Source organism: Tasmannia lanceolata, unplaced genomic scaffold (genome assembly GCF_043159265.1).
Source record: "Tasmannia lanceolata isolate RefF3 unplaced genomic scaffold, GAP_Taslan_0.1 ptg000002l, whole genome shotgun sequence".
Taxonomy (NCBI): domain Eukaryota; kingdom Viridiplantae; phylum Streptophyta; class Magnoliopsida; order Canellales; family Winteraceae; genus Tasmannia; species Tasmannia lanceolata.
The window spans coordinates 21,060,945-21,081,787 of NW_027518679.1; the positions used below are offsets into that span (position 1 = coordinate 21,060,945).

The 20,843-nt window shown below is 40.3% G+C and overlaps 1 protein-coding gene across 1 annotated transcript in view; it reads right to left on the reverse strand.

The window, feature by feature from the left end:
- The window catches only part of ATCHR12 (SNF2/Brahma-type chromatin-remodeling protein CHR12), a 59,787-nt gene that overhangs the window by 35,757 nt on the left and 3,187 nt on the right, over window positions 1–20,843 (reverse strand). Inside the window, exon 2 of the mRNA XM_077390874.1 lies at window positions 9,192–9,348. Coding sequence (XP_077246989.1) covers window positions 9,192–9,348 — 157 coding nt within the window. The remainder of the gene's footprint in view (window positions 1–9,191; window positions 9,349–20,843) is intronic.

Genomic DNA, 20,843 nt, shown 5'->3' on the forward strand with positions numbered 1-20,843 from the left:
ATGGACAGATACTGTTTGTCCACAAATCTGTCCATTTTTTGCCCACAAATGGACACCCTAAGGTGATCCAATGGAGCTGATTTTTGGTGGACACCCTACCCATGAAAGGGTCCATCAAATGAATGCTTTGGATCCCACCCAAAATGTGGCCCCACCCTGTTTCTGTGCTCGAGCGCAGCAACTCTCTCTCTCTCTCTCTCTCTCTCTCTCTCTCTCTCTCTCTCTCTCTCTCTCTCTCTCTCTATATATATATATATATATATATATATATATATATATACTAGTAAAAAACATCGTGCGATGCACGGGCTGACAAAGAACTGTACGGACACATCATAGGTTGACCCAAACCATCCATGTGATGGAACACAACATAAATAGGTTGTGCCCCAAAAATCATTTCCATAGCCTGATCCTAGCCCTCCAATCTATAGATGTTTCCATAATATGTTGTTCCTCTTCAATCGGATGGTTAAGATCACCCTATAGATTTTTAATTAAAAAAGCATAAAGGAGGGGGGTAGGATTGAAATTATGTGGCTTCAATGAGTGCCTTTGTTAAAAAGCAAAAAGGTGGTAGGATTGAAAATATGTCGGTTGAATGGGTGCCTTTGTTGAAAAAAGTCAAAAAAAACTAATGTGTAATTCTCATAGAATTTTGGGAGAAATTCAAAAAATTCTCTCCTTTTCTCTTCTGCTATATATATATATATATATATATATATATATTGAAGCACTTGCCAATTAAGGTAATTTGCCTTCAAAGAAGAATCTTTATAAGAGGAATTCTTGTGGACCGTGGGATTAAGGATATGTTTATTCCTATTAAATCTAAATGTAATTGTTGTGAGGAGGTGAAGGAAGAAGACTTTGATCTTTTGTTTGTTGAGAGAGATTTAAGAAGAGATGTATGGAGTCATTTTGCAAATATATTAAATGTTTCTCTTATTCAAAATCAACAAATCAACGCAAGGCTCCTTCGATGGTTTAAGTTATCTAAGAGGAAAAATTCAACGTTTGACTTCTTACTGAAGGTTATTCCAACCCTCATCAGCTGGAAATTTTGGAAGGAGATATCTAAGCGGCATATGAAAGGTGCTTCTAAAACTTCCAATATAATTGTTAAAGAAATTACGGCTCGGGGCAACATGCTTGCAAGGTCTGTTTCTCCATCTTCAGAGTGCTCCTACTGGGATTTGTTGGGTCTTGGTAACTTGATATAATTGCAAAGAAGGATATGAATCCTACAATATTAGAAGTTTATGGCTGAAGCCAAAGAGATTGGAAATAAAATTAAACACAGATGGTGCGTCACAAGACAATTCATCGTGGTGGAGGTATCTTTAGAGATCATATAGTTAAGATTTATCTTTGCTTTTTCTCATTTTTATGAAGTTGGTACTAACTTGCAGGCTGTATTGGGAGACATTTTAGATGACCTTAGATATTTAATTCCTGGGGTTTCTCTGAGGTTTGGATTAGTAAGTTTTAGATTGAGATGATCAATGCCAATAAAAGAGCCTCCATGGTCTATAGGTTATTATTGGCAAGATTTAAAGGTCTCATTGTTGAGATCAAGCCAAGATTTACCCATCAATATAGATAAGGAAACCATGTAGCAAATTCTCTTGCTAATTTCGCCTATGATATGAAATGTAATAAGGTCTTACGGGAATGGAAAGATCACCCTAGTTCTACAAGGGGGGTTTACAGTGTGATGTATTGGGAATTCTAATTTCAGTCTAAGTGATTTCTTTCCTGTTTTTGGGGTTTTGAGGCAAGGTGGCATGTCCACCTCTGGTATCTTTTACTTAATATCAATAAAATTTAAGTTATTGTCACGGGTTCCTAGATAAATTCTGGGTTTTTTCTTTAAAAAACTATATATATATAAACCAGGGAAAGAACTGCGGGGATGGTATCTCTTTCTAAGCCATTTAGGATCTAAAACCATTTGATTAGCTAGCCTTTCAAATGATTTTATGCACTACGGATATTAGAAGCCTAGTCTTTGTGTGTAGTCAAATACTCCACCACTAAATTAAAGTTCATGGCATGCAACGATATTGCGAAAGATCTAACTAAAGGAAGCAAGGGCCAACATGAATATGTATCATCCAGTGATTAACAATGGCTGGATTGTGGAAATGAATTTATAGACCCTTAAATGCCACAGGAATACTCCATCGGTAGTAAACAATAGACCACCATAAAGCAATCCCAAAACTGCCTTGACATGGATTACCTTCCCAAACCCAACTCTCTATTTGGTTCCCTTTTTTTTCAAAAGTGACGTATTCCATTAATATTGAATAAGCATTTGAGACCAGAAGTCCCAGCCTGCTTTTACAAAATATTCATTGGAAACCCGGGCATTCCCGAGGCTAATACAATAAGCAAAAAGTAGAATGTGACAGTTCGTTAATCCGAACTACTCGCTCCTTCCCTAGGTAAGAGGAATGATTACAAATATGATATTATTTCAAAATCTTCCCTGTTTGCTCCAGCCTTAGCTAGGCTATCAGCCACTTCATTCGTCGATCGCCTACAATGTTCAATACTCGGATCGAGTACCCGTATCAGATCCAATATTTCCGCAACAACTTCCTGCAATTTTCAAGGACCCTTTGATAACTCAGAGGCCCAAGCTACCACGTTTGTGGAGTCACCTTCCACTATTAAGGGTCGCTGGTTGTGCTCAAAAGCCCACCACAATCCGAATAGCAAGGCTCTGATTTCCGCCTTGTTAGCATCACAAATACCAGATGGTCCAGAATACGTCATAACCGTCGAAGCCGAAGAATTTCTAATGACTCCCCCTATCCCGGCCTTTCCTGGATTGCCAAGGGAGCATCCATCAAAATTAAGTTTCAGCCACCCCATTGGTGGAGGCATCCATTTGGGTTTAGGCTTGGTTCTGTGCCATATAACCGACCACTAGTTCCTTATAAGATCTCCCATCTCATAAGGAATTTGTTTCTTAGACTTTGTCCATGAGACCAGTTCCACTTTGATGTCCAATGCCAATCAACTAGAAGTTCTACTTTTTTCCTCAAAAATTTGTTTGCTGCATTCCTTCCAGATATTCCAAACTATGGCATACGGAAAGGTTGCCCAAAGCTTTCGTCCCATGTCACTGAAAGGACCCGAGCGCCATCCGAGGAAGAGGGAGCTAATAGACGCAGGGCAAACCCAAGAAATCCTGAAGGCTCCAATCGCTCTTACCCACGGATGAGATGAATATGGACAATGCAGCATGAGGTGATCCAAGTTTCCTCATCTTGCTGGCAAAGAACGCACATATTTGCTAGACTGAATTGTCTTTTCTTTAAGCGATCACAGGTGTTGATTTTCCTATGTATCAAAGTCCACCCAAAAGCCACCACCCTCGGGGGAGCTAGAGATTTCCAGATACACCTCATTGGGGATTGATGCCCAGCATTTAAAACCGTGAAGAAAGACTTTGCTGTGAAATCCCCATTGAATGCCGGGATCCAGATTCATTCATCTTCCTTAAATTGTGAGCAATATGTCGACTCTACAATCGATAGAAACCTCTGTAGGTCTTGGATTTCCTCCTCCTTAAGGTTCCGACGCAAGCGAATATCCCAAAAGCCTCTGCCTCCCTGACCCGCTCTAACTAGGTAATCAGCAACCGTTGCTTCAGGGAATAAGGCAATTCTGAATAGCCTTGGAAATTCCATGTTTAGCAATGACTGACCACACCAGTGATCTAACCAGAAACGTACATTCGTACCTTTACCCACTTTGTCGTGTATTTTTTGCTCAAATTCTTCTTTAACAGAACAGATATATTTCCAAGCTCCCGATCCCTTCCCTCCCGATGGCTTCTTAATGTTCCAATCCCCCATTCAGATCTATATTTCAATCCTGTAATCCGTTGCCATAGTGCCGACTTCTCGATACCATACCTCCATAGCCATTTTCCAAGTAATGATTTATTCCGCACTTTGAGTTTGCCAATACCCAGGCCTCCATTCCATTTGGATTGTGTGACCTTCTCCCAACTAATTAGATGCCTCATCTTCTTTGACTTACCATATCCATCCCATAGGAAATTCCGCTGCAGTCTTTCGATTGTCAATGCTACCTTGACCGGAATTTTGAACAAAGACATGAAATACACCAGCATGTTAGAGAGTGACGCTTTTATTAATGTTATTCTCCCCCCAAGAGAGATGTACTTCTTCTTCCACGTTGCTAGTTCCGTCTCAATTCTTTCTACTACCGGGTCCCATTGGGCAGCCGACGGTACGCCAAACCCTAAGGGTAAACCTAGGTAGGAGACAGGAAGCGTCCCAGCATTACATCTTATTGGGTTGCCTTTTGCTGCTCACTTATGTGTTTTTTTAAGTTTGAGCGACAACAATAATTCAGGAGATAAGCGTGACAATACAATACGAAAAAAAAGTGCTTAGAATGAGATGTGTTTTTTTTTTTTTTGTGAGCAATAACAATTCGAACGATAAGCGTGAGAGTACAATGAAAAAGAAAGTGCTTAGAATGTGTAGAAAAAAGGAGAAATACATCCCCGACCATGGATCGAACCCGATGTGTAGCAAAAACGTCAAGAAACGATGCAAGAACACAATCACACAAGATTTACGTGGTTCGGCAGTGCCTACGTCCACGGGGGAAGATTTTCACAATTTCGGTTTAGGGTTACAAACTCTTTTCTTCTTGGCTAGGAAAAAAAAAAAGCTCTCATCCCGTAACCCTAACATGTGGCTTATATATCAATGCCACTACATGAAGACATTTACCGAAATACTCTTCAATGTAAATCCGAAAATCAAATTTTCCTTCCGGGGAAAACTCCAGCCGGGCACATTGCCCCCGGCATCCCCAGCGAGCTAACCGCGTAGCTCGACCCGCGTCTGCGCCGAGCACATTTGTCCGTCAGGGTCCTATATAATGCTAGAATACAAGGCATCTGCACAACAGAATGAGATGTCCCCAGCAAAGAAAGAGAAAACAGCAGCTTATAATGGGAAATAATACTTGATTATAAGCACTATCCTATCTACCGGTCACCAATTCATAATCCATTGCATTTGTTGATCATGCCATGTGTGTGAAGGGTGGATTTTATATGGAGAATAGATTTATCATCCATTGTATTTGTTCATTCTATCTACTAGTACTAGACTAATAGGTGCACCCTCTGGAAGTAAAAAGGCAAAAAGAACAATCGACAAGAAAACCACAGCTTATTATGTCCATATCTTAATCTTTGCATCTACTCTAGATGGAAATGGGCACTGCAAATAGTTGAAGCAGTGAGATGTCCCCAGCAAAGATGTCCCCAGGGTCCTATATAATGTTAGAATACAAGGCATCTGCAAAACAGAATGAGATGTCCCCAGCAAAGAAAGAGAAAACAGCAGCTTATAATGGGAAATAATACTTGATTATAAGCACTATCCTATCTACCGGTCACCAATTCATCATCCATTGCATTTGTTGATCATGCCATGTGTGTGAAGGGTGGATTTTGTAAGAATAGATTTATCATCCATTGTATTTGTTCATTCTATCTACTAGTACTAGACTAATAGGTGCACTAATAGGTGCACCCTCTGGAAGTAAAAAGGCAAAAAGAACAATCGACAAGAAAACCACAGCTTATTATGTCCATATCTTAATCTTTGCATCTACTCTAGATGGAAATGGGCACTGCAAATAGTTGAAGCATGGCACTCCACGGATCACAATTGACACTGGGGGCACTCTGATAAGACTCCCGTTTGAGGAAGAAGCAACAACTTTCGTCATTAAGGAGCTACCACCAGCCGAAGGAGAAGACATCGAGGAAGGGTAGACAAGGACATCACTTGAAACCCAAGTAGTGGAGTCACCATCCAGCTGCTCCAAATCACCCCTCAATGGGCCTTTTTGAATCATATGGCTGAGTCGTAGACGAGCAGACCACATTTAGACTTGGCTCTAACTCTCCTCCGTTCAACTCAACACCGTGTCCAACACGGTGAGTTGCCTCAACCTTAGACTCGCCTAGAGACTGAAAACGACCAGGGAAATCCCCATGACATGATCCGCCCGACCCACCAAAAACCCTTGTGCATCTCTCCCGAGCCACCACAAATAGGACGCCTAGAGCTCCATCCACAACCATTAGAGAGAGGAGGGCCAGAAGAAAGTGACCTATATAGCCTAAGTGGACAGAAGTCGATTGTTGTCGTGTCTCATTACTCGGTCCAGTTAGCATAGGCGATGCCTAACAAAACAGCAGCAAAAAAAAACAGTTTGCCTCCCCGCCTCGGCACAAACACTGGACTGACCGACACATCAGCTGCTCTAGTCAACACAGGACACCCAAGAGTTGTGGTTGCCTCGGTGACGCAACTCTACCTCTCTCATCATAGCAGAGAGAACCCTCCACCTGACGCTGAGTGATAGCGCAACTCACAGGACTCGCCATCTCTCCAGCCATGTAATCATCCCTGAACTCCGGACCCTTGCTCTCCACGAGAAAAACAATAGCTTCAGACTCAATCACTGAAGCCACCACCAGCACCAAGAAACACGCTCGAACCCCTCCTCACGAACCTCTTCAAACCCCAGACACCTTATCTTGCGGGTCCTTTAACCAATGCCACCAGCAGAAGGTCGATCCTTTGATGTCAACATCCAAGTAAAGGGACTTTGAGACCTTAACACAGAGTCTCGCAATCTTCCGGCCGAAGCCTTGTAGCAAGAGGAATCCAGAGAAACAGCTTCCCCAAGTATTCCTCCTATTCTAGAGAAAGTCACCACCGACCAAGCGTTAGTCAGCATTCCACGGATCTTCCACAAATTTGTTCTTGTCAGAACCCCATAGAACTTGCTCCACATATTCATAGAAGAAAATTCACATCCTGGCTTCTGAAGCAGCTCATATGAGCACTCTTCTGCCCCCATCACTTCCGGACCGAGGACTAACGCCCACCACTGCTACCTGGCCTCGAATGCTAGACTGCACGAGCCACCTCTCAAGACTCTTAGCTTCCAACAAAGGAGCTGGCAGCTCATGCACCAAGTGTAGGACGACATCTTGCCCCTGCCCGCACCAGAATCGACACCCTTTGTCGGTCTTCCACCGGAGATCGCATCTCTAAAGGATCCTCCCCTGCTGAATAAAACTTCCCTATCAGACCTTCAAGTGCTCTATCTGGGCACCAGAAGCCTCCATCACAGACTCAGTTCCAACCAAAACCACCACCATCAAGACCCTACAGCCCCTGAGACCGAACTTCGAATGCCCACCTCGCTGTTCACCTCGCTCCAATATTTCCATCACCTCCAGCAAGCGACGTGTTATTCCAAGTTGCAGAAGGCACGTCTGCTGCAAGCCGAATCTCCCAATTTTCATATTTGTCTCTACTCTACCGCCCTCTCGAACCTCCTTTTGTTCCAATTGTGAACCTCTTCCCAAGCATCATCCACAACGTCAGCTGGGGTGGCCCAATGGCCAAGCCGACTGAGAAACCTTTGGTCCTCTATGGATCTAGACCTAGCACTTCTCCTTTTGTTAGCAGTGCTTGTACTCAGTCTCTTTCTATCTCTAGTCATTGTTCAACCTTTCAACACAAAAGAGCTCTTATTGTGCTACCAAGACAATATCAAAGAATACTTATTTCCAGTCATGTGGAGTACCAGGGGCCCATCTCAAAGGTCCATCAACGCAACCCCATTTTCCCAAAATCTTGTATTCTACTTAATGATTGTCTAATCTCAGGGAGCATCAAAAGGCAAAGGAATGTAAACAGATCGAGTACATAGGAAGAATATATGTCCATGGCAAACACTACAGTAGAACTTACATGGCTGAGAAATCTCTCACAAGAGTTAGTTTGAGATCAAGAACACATGTTCTTTATTGTGATAATCAGAGTGCCATCGAACTATCTAAAAAATCGAGTCCTCCGCACTTACATCAAGATAGATTACCATTTTTAGGTGAGACGATAGAAGATGGTAAAATTTACCCCAACTATGTCTGGTATAGAACAAGTCTAAGAAGTATCCACATAGGGTTTCATATCCAGAGAAATTATATGGTGGACGAACGTCAAGTCCCTTGTAGGTGGTACGGTGGAAGTACCATCCTTGATATTTGATCCAACAGCAGCCTCTTAAAAAGTGGTCTGCTGTTGGATCAAATATCAAGGGCGGTGTCACTAGCATGGTACATGACGGTCGGGCACCATATAAAAACTCTCATATCCAATCATCATCATTATTTGATTAAAAAACTGAAGTTGATCCATAAAACACATCAGCTTGAGGGGGAGTGCTGAAGACAGTCGAATCATGAGACTTGGCGGGTGTTTTGGTCATTTGATCACATAGTATTTTTTAAATTAATTAAACATTGAAATGAGTTTAGGATTCTCTTCTCCTGTTCCCTATTCTATATCATTATGGGCGGTCATCTTTAAGAGATTCTATAGTCTTTACACAATTACAAAATTGTGAGATTCTTTAGTCTTTACATAACAACAATATCCGCAGACAATAAAAAGCCTCTTCAATACTCCAAACATATTCCAGCATATGGCCCTTCTTTCTTTCTTTTAATGGTAAAATATTAGAGCATATGACCCCGTTAGTCTGTTACTGCCTCTAGAATCTCTCTAAAGATAGATTTGAGGCTCCTTACCATTCCAGGCAGCCTCCCACGGATATTAATGTATAATCTCCTACTACATTGTGAGTATCGCTTTTGCGTCCATCAAGGAGTCCAGATTCCAAGCATATAGTGCTTCCATTGAAGTATATTAGTATACAATCTCATAGTAAAATGTAAATACAGAAGTTATATGTTGCACAATATATGATGATTTATCTAAGTATGTTACTTCTATGTAGGGCTAAAAGGGTCGACTGCTTTACTATAATTAACATCCCCATATATTAGTTGTCATTCCTGAGCAACATCTGGTTATTAGCTTTGGTGTTATTAGCGCAACCATCATAAACCACAATATAAAATAGAATAAGATCCAAAAGAAAGCTTTGGTGTCAATAAGGAAGAAGTACAATACGAAAATTGTAAAACATAAGTAAAGACAATCAATATAGCCAGTGAGATGCAAAGAGAACATGTTTCATACAACCTATTCAATAAATAAGTAAAACTACGACTAAGGTTCATAATGGAAAATAGTAACCTTCGAGCTCAGTGAGACGATGCTGAATGTGGCTCTCAAAACGACTTTCCTCTGTTTTGCTCAATGCCAAACCTGACATGCAAACAGGCCGTTGCTTCAGCAGTGCATGCTCAAGTTCTGTTATCAAGCCCTCTCCATCCAAAACCCCACAGTCCCTCTGCATACATGAGCAGAAAACAGATATCAAATCACCCATCAAACAAGACATCCATGGGCTTTGTTGAAAAAGCAAATTAGAGAAAGCTAATTATTACTACATTTTTTTTTTCTGAAAGAGAGACTTTATTAGGAAGTAAAGACAAAGATTGAAAGAGGGAAGGGATTGAGAAATACATGAATCTACAATCTTAATTCCAACGACAGATTGCTTTAATGCTGAGAAATCTAGAATACCTTCTTTGCTCCCATTGCACTTAACCATCCCCGTGCCACTAATCGCAACCCACCCCCCTCCCTCCCTCCTTCTCTCCCTCTGATTTCGCTAAGGAAACACCGAAGAAAAAGAAAATATGACCAAGCTGGCCATAACAACATAAGAAACAATACAAAAAGGACGCTGTCCAACTTCTAACTCAGCCTTCTTCAAACCGTCTTAAATAAAGAATAGACTCCAAATTAGACTCTAACTGAATTTAGAGAAAAGAAATACCTCCTTGAAAATAAGCAATAGACCATCACATCAAGAACTGGAAAATTGTTTCCAACTTCCAACTTAGACCACATCACTCCTTACACAAAAAATCCATCGCCAAATGATGCATCGTGAGCCATGGCCCACCGATGACAGGCATGCATGGGCGCCATGGCGCACCAAAGAGCCCATGTAACACTTAAATTAGCTTAGGGAGGCTTCTTTTTTGTTAAGTTTAGTTAGTCTTTTTCTCTTAATTAAAGGTTATGTTAGTTGGACAAAAAAAGGCATTGATTTATGTTAAAGGACGAGGCATAAGTGAGGGTTATGTTTTCCATCCATCCAATGTTATGTACAGTTTTATAGAGGGAGGCTGTTAAAGACCTACAAATTTGAGGGATTTTTAGATTCTATTTTACTTTGGAGAGAGAGAGAGAGAGAGAGAGAGAGAGAGAGAGAGAGCTCATCTTGGCTGTATCCTCTGAAACATGGATTTCAAGCGGGGCTGGGGTGGATCTCAGAGATTTTCCTTCTAGTAAGTAAATCTCTTATTCTCTCTTCCATTTCCCTTGATTAGATTTATGAATTGTTGATTACAGGAATTTGTTCTTGTAATATCTTATTTTTTGTACTAGATCTATTCCTTGGGTGGCTAGGGGATTGTTTAATGCTCAAATCATCATGTGATAGATTATGTAGATATATATGCTTTGATCTGTTCCAATGATCATTATAGACTGATTTAGCACGTAAAACCCTTCCCGAGACTGCATGACCAAATTAGGGTCTCAGTGAAATTTCAGTGAAATTTCGATAAAAAAATACCACTTCAACAGGATCTACAAATGGTTTCAAAATGCGGATGCAGTTTAAAACGCAGTCGAACTAGCATGGCTGGCATCCAACCAAGATGAGCTACCCTCACCTCTTTTGATATAGCCTGAATGACGGTGCGGGGCTACTTTGGTCACCGCCAGGGGATCTCCGGGTGTGGCCTACTTGGGAAACTCTAGCAAAGTTGTGGGTATGGAATAGAGGGACTGAAGGATGTATATCTAGATCTTATTGACGCCGGATACTCAGTTCTAGATGCCCTTCAAGCACTGAAACTGCAGAAGGATTGCTGCAGAAAACGTCTTATACTGATTGGAAAAAGGAAAAACGATTAAAGCATTGTCCCAAACCTCGTCGTGGCATAACCATGGGTACGAAAGGGTTGATCTGGAACGTACCAGTCCAATAGGCAACTGGAGAGCAGCCGATAAATGGTATGAAGGAAATAGAAGGACTATCCCCTCACTGCGAACAGATCGTGATTGGCATTGCTATGAGTCGATATTACAATTTCGATCAGCGCCACTATTGTCGAAAGCGTAATATGAGCATAAATTTAGGACCCCCTGGAAAGGGTGGTTCTCTGGACCCTAGCAGGGAGGAGGGAGCTCGAAGTGCAGGAATCTATAGCAGATTTCCGGAAATTCATATCCCGCAAGGTTCTGAAAATCGGAATCGAATCGTAAGGGTTCGAATAGTATCGAATCGTAAATTGTGAGATTTTTTCAAATTTATATATATAAATTAGAAAAAATATTTAAAAAATAAAAAAGGGTAAAAAAATAAGAATAAAGTGAGTAATTATCTAATTTCCATTTGAAACTATTAAATTAAATATAAAATTCCATGATTAGTAATCCGAAGCACAAACCATATTCATCACAATAAATTACTTACTAAACAAAGCACAAACTATATTCATCATATAATAAACCATTATATAATTTATCACAACAGTAAACAAAGTATATACTCAAATATATAATAATCATCATACAAAAAACCATTTCAAAAAAAAATCATCATACAAAGAAATGTCAGCAGTAAACAAAGCATTTTGAAATGATTTTCATTTTGAAATCACAATCAGTTCTAAAAATTCAAAACAGACGGAATCGTAAATATCACACGATTCAAAGTCGAATCGTACTTGAATCGTAAGATTTCCACGAAAAAATATTCTTCGTCCGATTTGAATCATTCAACCCACGAATCGATTTGAATTATAAGATTCAAATCGTAAGATTTTAACAACAGAGGTGGAGCGTAAAATAGTCCTAAAGAGATGTCTAGTGGGTTGTATGAAAGGCAACTCATGGAACCTTGCTGTGGTCTGGGAATGGGCCAAAAAATCTTGGGAAATTCCAAATCCCCTGAAACCTTTTAAGATCAGCCCAGTGGAATGGAGGTCTTATTCTGCTCTGACTCAGAAGCCCAAGCATTTCGGATCCTACGCCGTGGAGGAGACGCTTTTGGGGGTCATGTATCTTCCCTCCAAACATGGAACCCAGCTTTCAATACAGAAGCGAAGACTATATGGATTAGATTTTATGATATTCCTCTACATGCATGGACATCTCCATCGCTCAAAGCTATGGGAAAATACTTTGGCCGGGTCCTACAAGTTAAATTATCCAGGGACCATGACCATTGCTTGGCCTTTGCATCTGTAAAAGTCCTCACCAATTATTGGAAAAATTCGCCACCATTTATTAGCTTGAAGATAGAAGGGAAAAGCTATTTAGTGGATGTTAAGGTTGTGCTTGAGGACAATGGCATTAATGAAGAACATTCCTCGGATATTAATGTCACTATGGGCAACGAAAGCATTCAAGGTGACGAAGACCAGCGGTATTCTGGTGAACTGCAACCGGAGGAAAAATCTTTTCATGAAAAGAAAAGAAAAGGAAAAACAGTTCTCTCGTACGGCCAAGAAAAAGAAATTCGACCGTTGCCAGAGGCCAAATTCATATTTGAACCAAGACCATACCAGCCTGAGACGTCATTGGCCAGTATGTTGAGACCTCGAGCAGAAGAAGGTCGGCTAGTTAAGATGCATAAGCAATACGCTTATAATGCACGGACAAGTGGCACCACCGTAAAGGACTTCCAGAACCGAGGGGAAGGAGGAAAAGACAATAAGGCGCCTATTGCCTCGAAGGGTACAAAGGAATTAATTAGCTTCAAAAAGCAGTATTGGAATTTGAACAAGAGAGATCCAGAGAGGCGATATCCTGATAGGAAACGTGTTGACCTCAATAAGAATGCGAAAAGTTTCCGTATGGGAAAAGGAAACCCCAGGCACGGCTACCATCATTATGGGAGTCATTATCGCAGGTCCTCAACCCTAGAGGCTACTAAAGGTGGTTTCTCCCACTATAAGAGCAAATCGGCAAGGCGCTCTATAAACAGAAGAGAGAAGAAAAAGAAAGACATCTTCGCCAGAATCCTAACGATGCTAGAGAAATTTTAGCAGTGGGGATTCTTCTTCCTCGAGTGATGATGGCAAAATCGATTATAAGGGGAAGGGTAAAGCTACTAGAGTTGATGGTTTGGGGGTGGAGAAAAACAAGACTTTCAAGAAGAGTGGATATGAAAAGAAAAGGGCAAATCTCGGGTCGGCAACTAAAAGCGAGATTGCCCAGTGGAAAAAGTTTGAAGAGGAGGCAAAAGGCAAAGAGGATGAGTTATTTCAACTGACAGGAAAGAGATCGATTGAGGAGGTATGTGTACCGATCTATAAATTGTCGCTCTTTCAGAAGCGTTTGGAAGAGGAGCATAAGGTGCTTAAGGAGGCGGGTGGGGATGGAGAGGGCCATCAGAAGGAGGAGGAATCTGCTATCTCGGACATGGAATCTATTATGTCGAGAGACTCGATGGACATGGATCTTAGTGGAAAAGTCAAGGATTGTCTTCGAAGGGCGGAGCACCAACTCTAAGAGGAAGAGAAGGGAGCCTCAGGAGATGTAGAAAAAAGCATATAGGAGGAAGTAGAGCAAATCCAATCGTAATCGCATGAGGGGAAGACTACCTTAGAGGAAGAAGAGCAAGCCTATTCTGAAGAATTTGAGATGGCCAAGATGGGAGATCAGGAGATGTACTGGGTATAGACTATAAGGAAGATGTGGAGGAGACAAAAAGAATGTTTTTTTATATTGAAAAAAGAGATGCGGACGAGAAGAAAGGTAAGACCCTAGTCGTGGGAGTCGAGATCTCAAAGCTCTCAGGAAATGAAGGGGGGATCTTTTTGTAAATATGCTGGTTTGACCCTGTTTGATGGTAGGAAGTTCCCGGGATATTGCTTTGTTTATGGTAGGCTATGGCGTTTTCTGGTTGGTGAAAGGGTGTGGAATCTTGTGAGGGGCTAGAGGCCCATGCTTAAAAAAATTTCTAGAAAATGAAGGATGGGTAAGTAGGTCTATCAAAGCGTGCCTGAGGGACAATGTCCTGCGCTGCTCGTGGGAGATTTTCTCTCCTAGATAACCATTCCTACGCATGAGTGTTCTAATTTACCACGGTGGATGAAAAAACGCTTTAGGTTCTTGACGCATTTCAAGGCATATTAACTCCTTGGTTTCTTTATTTAAATGGATGATGTGGGGGCTATATGGTGTTTCTGTTGTTGGATGTTTTTCGAAGGCATAGTGGAAGGTTGCTGGGAAGAATTGATATGCAAGGAAGTTTAGATGTCGATGGAGTTCTACTAGATGTTGGAGGAAGTTTGTATCAAGGAAGCAAGATTCGTTCCCTGGACTGGGGAATCGCGATTCCCCGAAACGCGGATCCGATTCGGGAATCGGTTCAAATCCCCAAAAATTGGGAATCGGGGTTCAGATTCGTCGGAACCCCGATTCCCAATTTATGGGAACCCCAATTCCCACTTTATGGGAACCGTGATTCCCAGGCGATTCCTCACGATTCCCCGGCGAATCCCAATTCCCCGGCGGCAAACCCACGATTCCCGCTCCCAACCATCCCCGGAGCCTTCGATTCCCGCTTTCGATTCCCGCCCTGGCAACCTTGGTTTGTATACAGTCTTTTATGTTTTTTTCTTTTTGGATCCAAGAGTATGCTCCAGGATCATCATACTATGTAATTTCTAGAGGGACTACTGGGCCCCATGTATATTTCATGGTATGAATACAACAGTCACTTTAAAAATAAAAATAAAACAAGATCTACAATTGGAAAAATATGCCTTGTACTCATCCATGATCACATTTAAAGAATCTCCTCAATCAAGAAAGGAACTTGTAAAAGGTACAAAAGTAATGTCAACCCCTTCCCTTAAAGCAATCTCAGTAACGTGTGAAGGAGGAAAGCATACAAACCACCCCTTCCTCAAGTGATCATTAACTATACCACCAAACCCCCGCATTGGATTTTCCAGAATGAATCCATCACATATCTCAAGCACCTTTTTTACAAGCCACGATACTCTTTAAAATCGCCTTCTAACCATCGCTCTCAGTCTTAAAACCTTTGCTTTAAAATTCCTTACGTACGCATGGCTTTCGGATAATGTGACTCTTTATCATTTCCTTTCATGTATAGAGACTTACTTGTTCCCCTAAATGTCGCATCATTTTTCTTATTCCAAGAGGTCCACAACCTAGGCAACAAGCTTGGCTTTTGAAGTACTTGACCCCAAAGGGACAAATATTGTTCTCCATATTGTGTCAACTAGGGTATTTATAGAGATGATTTCAAAATTTGGACATTGCTCTCCGGATAGTATTAGGAAGTTCTCATGAAAAAATAAAATAACTAATAATACTTTAAAAAATAAAACTGGATATTAAACTGAAGTAGTATAGGAAGTTCTCACAAAAAAATAACAATAATAGTTTTAAAAAAATAAACCGAATACTAAACTGAATTAGTTTAGTATGCTAATTAAGTCACAACTTAAATTTTACAAAATTAGACTCCTCGCAAAAAAATCCAAGTCCTAAAATCAACTTTAAAATTTTAGAAATTTAAAAAAATGTGGATTTAAAAATAGTTGGGGTGGCACCAATTGGGGAGAAGTTGAGAGAGCACCGCTTAAGATGGTTAGGGCATATCCAACGTAGGCCTTTGGATGCTCCAATGAGAAGGAGTGACTCGTGCCAAGTTGATGGAGTAAAAAAGGGGTAGGGGCAGACTGAAAACAGCCTGGTTAGAAACAGTGAGGAAAGACTTGAGGGCTAGGAACATAACAGAGAACATGACCATGGATAGGATGGAATGGAAGAAAATGATCCATGTAGACAAATCCCAACTAGAGTCAGGATTAGACTTAGTCAATTTGAGCCGGGTAGATCCTTTCACCTTTCTTCATGAAAAGTTTCTAAAGGATTCATTAGCCGACCCCAACTAGTTTGGGACGAAGGCTTAGTTGAGTTGAGTTGAGTTGAGTTGTATTTCTAAATAATCAAAACTTACAATAGAAGATGAGAAATATCACGTTGGGTATTATAGCGATACTATCGCTTTAGATACAAATTGATTTAATATTAATGAAAGGAACCATGGCCCATACTCATAGTAATAAGAGAAATCAATCTACGCAACACCACACCCTAAGAAAAAGAGAGAGAAAATGAACACCAAAGATTAGAAGAAACATGGAAGCTAGGAAGCAAATGATCCACTGAATCGTCTGAAGAGCAATAATGATGCACTTGTCTAGCATATGCCCCCCATTCTGCTCGATAAGATGATCAATTGTGAGAATCCTATCAAGCCCTACAATCCAGCAAAAAGCAATGACCAACAAAAAGCAATGACTACAGGGCTACCAAAGGTCCACAACTTATAATTGGAAATCATCATTATACAAATGAAAATTAAATTTAGAGGAAAGTGTTCCTAAGCTATAGCTTATTTACGCTTATCTAAGCTATAGCTTAAAAACACATGTGGCCCCACATTTTTTGGGGGATCCAAAGCATTCATTTAGAAGGCCCTTCCATGGATAGGGTGTGTACCAAAAATCAGCCATATAGGATCATCCTAACCCAATCAAAGCTGGAGTGGAAAATGGACAGACACTGTGTGTCCATGTTTCTGCCCATTTTTTCCCTCAACAGATGGCAAGGTTAGGATGATCCTATAGGGTTTATTTTTGGTACACACCCTATCCATGGAAGGGCCTTCCAAATGAATGCTTTGGAATTTGGATCCCCAAAAAATGTGGGGCCACGTGTTTTTGAGCTATAGCTTAGATAAGCTTATCTAAGCCATAGCTTGGGAACACTTTCCTCTTAAATTTACTTAACTGATAACACAGTACTAAGCACCACTACAAAATCTCTAACATCCCTCCTCGAATTACAGTCATAAATACCTTCAAACAAGGAAATAACCTAATTATATTGAGAAAACTGTATCTACTCGATCAAGTAGATAACTTATCTATTGTGTCAGCCAGAAACACAGTGGGCCCACATTGTTTGGATGATCCAAAGCATTCATTTGATAGGCCCTCACAAGATAGGGTGTGCCAAAAAAATCAGCTCCTTAGGATCATCCCAACCCTTCAAGCTGTGGAGGTAAAAAATGGACAGATTTGTGAAGGTTTATACCCGTCCATTTTAACCTCCACAAATCGAAGGGTTGGGATGATCCAATGGTGCTGATTTTTTGGAACACCCTACCTATGTGAGGGCCCATCAAATGAATGGTTTGGATCACCCAAACAATGTGGGCCCCCACTGTATTTTAAGCCGACAGAGTAGATAAGTTATCCACTCGATCGAGTAGATACACTTTTTCTCGATTATAATCTGCATTTCAACATTTCGCAGGTGTCCTTTCAAAAAAAAAAAAACATTTCGCGGTGTCCTCGATAACCAGGAGATCTAACAATCCAACAAAGTTCTCTTTCATAGCCATTGATGCAGAAATACAACAGCAACACCCGAAAACCATCAGAACCTGTTACAAAAGAACATTCAAAATGAAAGAATGCCGAACGCACCCATCTTGTTATCATGTCTTCATCCATGAGCTTGTTGACATCAGCAGAAGATCTACATGCAAATCAAATGAATGGTTTGCATCACCCAAACAATGTGGGCCCCCACTGTATTTTAAGCCGACAAAGTAGATAAGTTATCCATTCGATCGAGTAGATACACTTTTCTCGATTATAATCTGCATTTCAACATTTCGCAGGTGTCTTTCAAAAAAAAAAACATTTCACAGGTGTCCTCGATAACCAGGAGATCTAACAATCCAACAAAGTTCTCTTTCATAGCCATTGATGCAGAAATACAAAAGCAACACCCGAAAACCATCAGAACCCGTTACAAAAGAACATTCAAAATGAAAGAATGCCGAACGCACCCATCTTGTCATCATGTCTTCATCCATGAGCTTGTTGACATCAGCAGAAGATCTACATGGGGTCACAAGCAGTCGAGAACAGCCCCCCCCCCCCACACTAAAAAAAAAAAAAATCCCCTGAAGGAAGAAAAAAAAACCTTTTTTATTTGGATGGAGATAATTTTGAGCATTATTTGAATTTTGTTTTTGATCTATTCGACAGACCTCAAGAGTTACCTGTTTGAGAAGAAAACCATCCTCAAAATGCCTCAGTGGGTTTAGGAAAGTCGTAAAACCCAAGATTTTGAGGGGACTTTTGGAGATTTAGGACCTCTTCATTGGCTAACACGGTAACACCTAGAGTTGTGCAACACTAGGAGATGAATTTATGAATAAATATTGAAGGTGTTTTCTGGTTTTCTGCAATTTACAGCAGCATATTACTTTTCTATCTTTAATTTCCACTCCAACTCTTGTTTTTTTGTTGCTGCTCTCATTTCTCACCACTTCATCTTGAGTAAGATTAGAAGATACTTTCGAAGAATTTATATGCAGGATCAACATTCTTGTATCCGAAATCCATTTTTATCTTGAATGCCAATCAGTTCCTATCAGGATTACTCTTGATCAAATCCTAAGTCTGTCTTTCGATTGAGTTCTTTCACCACTTGTGGTGTTTTGAACCTGTATTTTTGGGGATTGCTCACTTTTATTGTTTTGTGTTCTGAGCCTTCTCTTGGACTCCCTGATTACAGGGTTCTCAACCACTTACAGCCTTTGCTTCTCAGCCACAAGTTCTGCATCTTCTAAAATTTCTAGAATGCGATCATTTGTGTGAATCCTAAATCTTGATTTATTCTTGGATCAAAGGATAAGGTTCTGAAATTGTGAAATCTGAAATTTGAAGGAAGCTGAATCACTGATTTTTTGAGATTAAAAAAATTTTGGGGTGAGATCGTTGATCTGAAATTAAAATAATAAATTTCCAATAAATAAAATTAATTAATCGTAGGATTATTCAAAAGTTTGTGGCTGTAAATTTAAGTATCAAATGCGTACTTGCATCAGATTTGCATCGAAGTGAGTTTTATTGTGGGAGTCATGGAGTCTATGGTTCCCAAGAGAGCTTCTTCTGAAGAACGTATTGATTGTATTGTCTATGGTCCCCCAACTACCCCGAAATTACAGATATATTCAGATCTGTACAACAGTCCTAAACCATATAAATCATTTCAGTCTATTTAACCCAGATTTAAACCTAAACCCATAGAGAGATTGTGTTAGCTGTCCAGTCTCCCTTCCATAGATCCGTCCTACATCAGTTTGGTATGGGAGTTTTGGTTCATAACGTCTCCAAGAGGAGTAGGATCTCTATGGAAGGGATGGGGTATGTTCGACGAGGTGCATTATTCTTGAGAATAATCGAATAAAATAAAGCGGCTTGAGGCGCAATTGAAAGCTCAAGTAACAGTTCCTAAGTGACATAAATTGAAGCCAAGAGATACAGAAGATTGATCGTGTGTCAACAATGTGACAATGTTGGATTTCCCAAACTTTTGGTTTATTGCGTGGAGTTTTGAGTTTGTGCTATCCATATTCACTATCTAGAGATGAGGTCATAATTAATCAAAGAGGTGCCCATTGGAAGTGTGAGGTATGAACTTTAATTAATGATCAACATAAATCTTCTTTCGAAGTAGATCAGCATATGAACTCGATGGGATCGATCCATTTCAAGCGGGAGAGAATGATGGGGAACCATCTACATCAAGAGAAAGGAATTCAAGTGATTCCGGCCAATAAATGTGTAAGAGACTAAGAGGTGCCCCCGTGGCTACACCCTAGTGGGCCACTTGAGAATGTCACAAGGTTGTTGTTTTTTTTTTTTTGGATGTTTGTTTTAATTGTTAAGAGTCCATGTTACTTGTTTAAGAATGAAATCAATTGGATAGCTTCCTAAATGGCTAGTCAAAGTCTAGAATTAAGCCTAGTTTAGAAAGTTTATAATTTGGTTTATTCTTTATTTTAATAAAGTAAGGTGTCCCAGTTAAGTTTCTTTTTGAGTTGGTGCTATATTAGGAAGCTTTTTTTTAACTAGGACTGTTAGTTGGGTTACGAGTCTTTTTAAGACATAGGGAGTAGTACTTTTACACCCAAATAACTTAAGTTTTAAGGGTGCTTTAAAGAGTCTTCTTAAGCCATAAGGGGCAGTCAGTGTTGCATGGATTCGGATTCGCGTGTCGGGATCCGACACGGATTCGAGGTGTCGGATTCGGCAAACCCCCAAAAGTAGGATTCGGTAAAAAAAAGTGACGGATTCAAATTTGGTAATTTTTAAATAAAATAAATTTTCAAAATTTAAAATTTAAATATATATATATATATATATATATATAGAGAGAGAGAGAGAGAGAGAGAGAAACGACACCAACTAGTTTGGGACAAAGGGTTTGTTGAGTTGAGTTGAGTTGATATATATATATATATATATATATATATATATATATATATAGAGAGAGAGAGAGAGAGAAGAATTCCTACTCCCGGAGTAGATAACTTATCTACTCCGTGGGCTTAAAATACAATGGGGGACACATTGTTTGGGTGATCCAAAGCATTCATTTGATGGGCCCGCTTATAGATGGGGTGTGCCAAAAAATCAGCTACATAGGATCATCCCAACCCTTCAATTTGTGGAGGCAAAAGTGGACAGGTATGACATCAAAGCTTTGGAACAAAACCGTACTTGGTCTTTGCAACCTCTTCCACCTGGCAAAACTCTAATTGGGTGCAAATGGGTCTACAAGATCAAACGTAAGGCAGATGGCACAATTGATCGTTATAAAGCACAATTGGTGGCAAAAGGATATACTCGA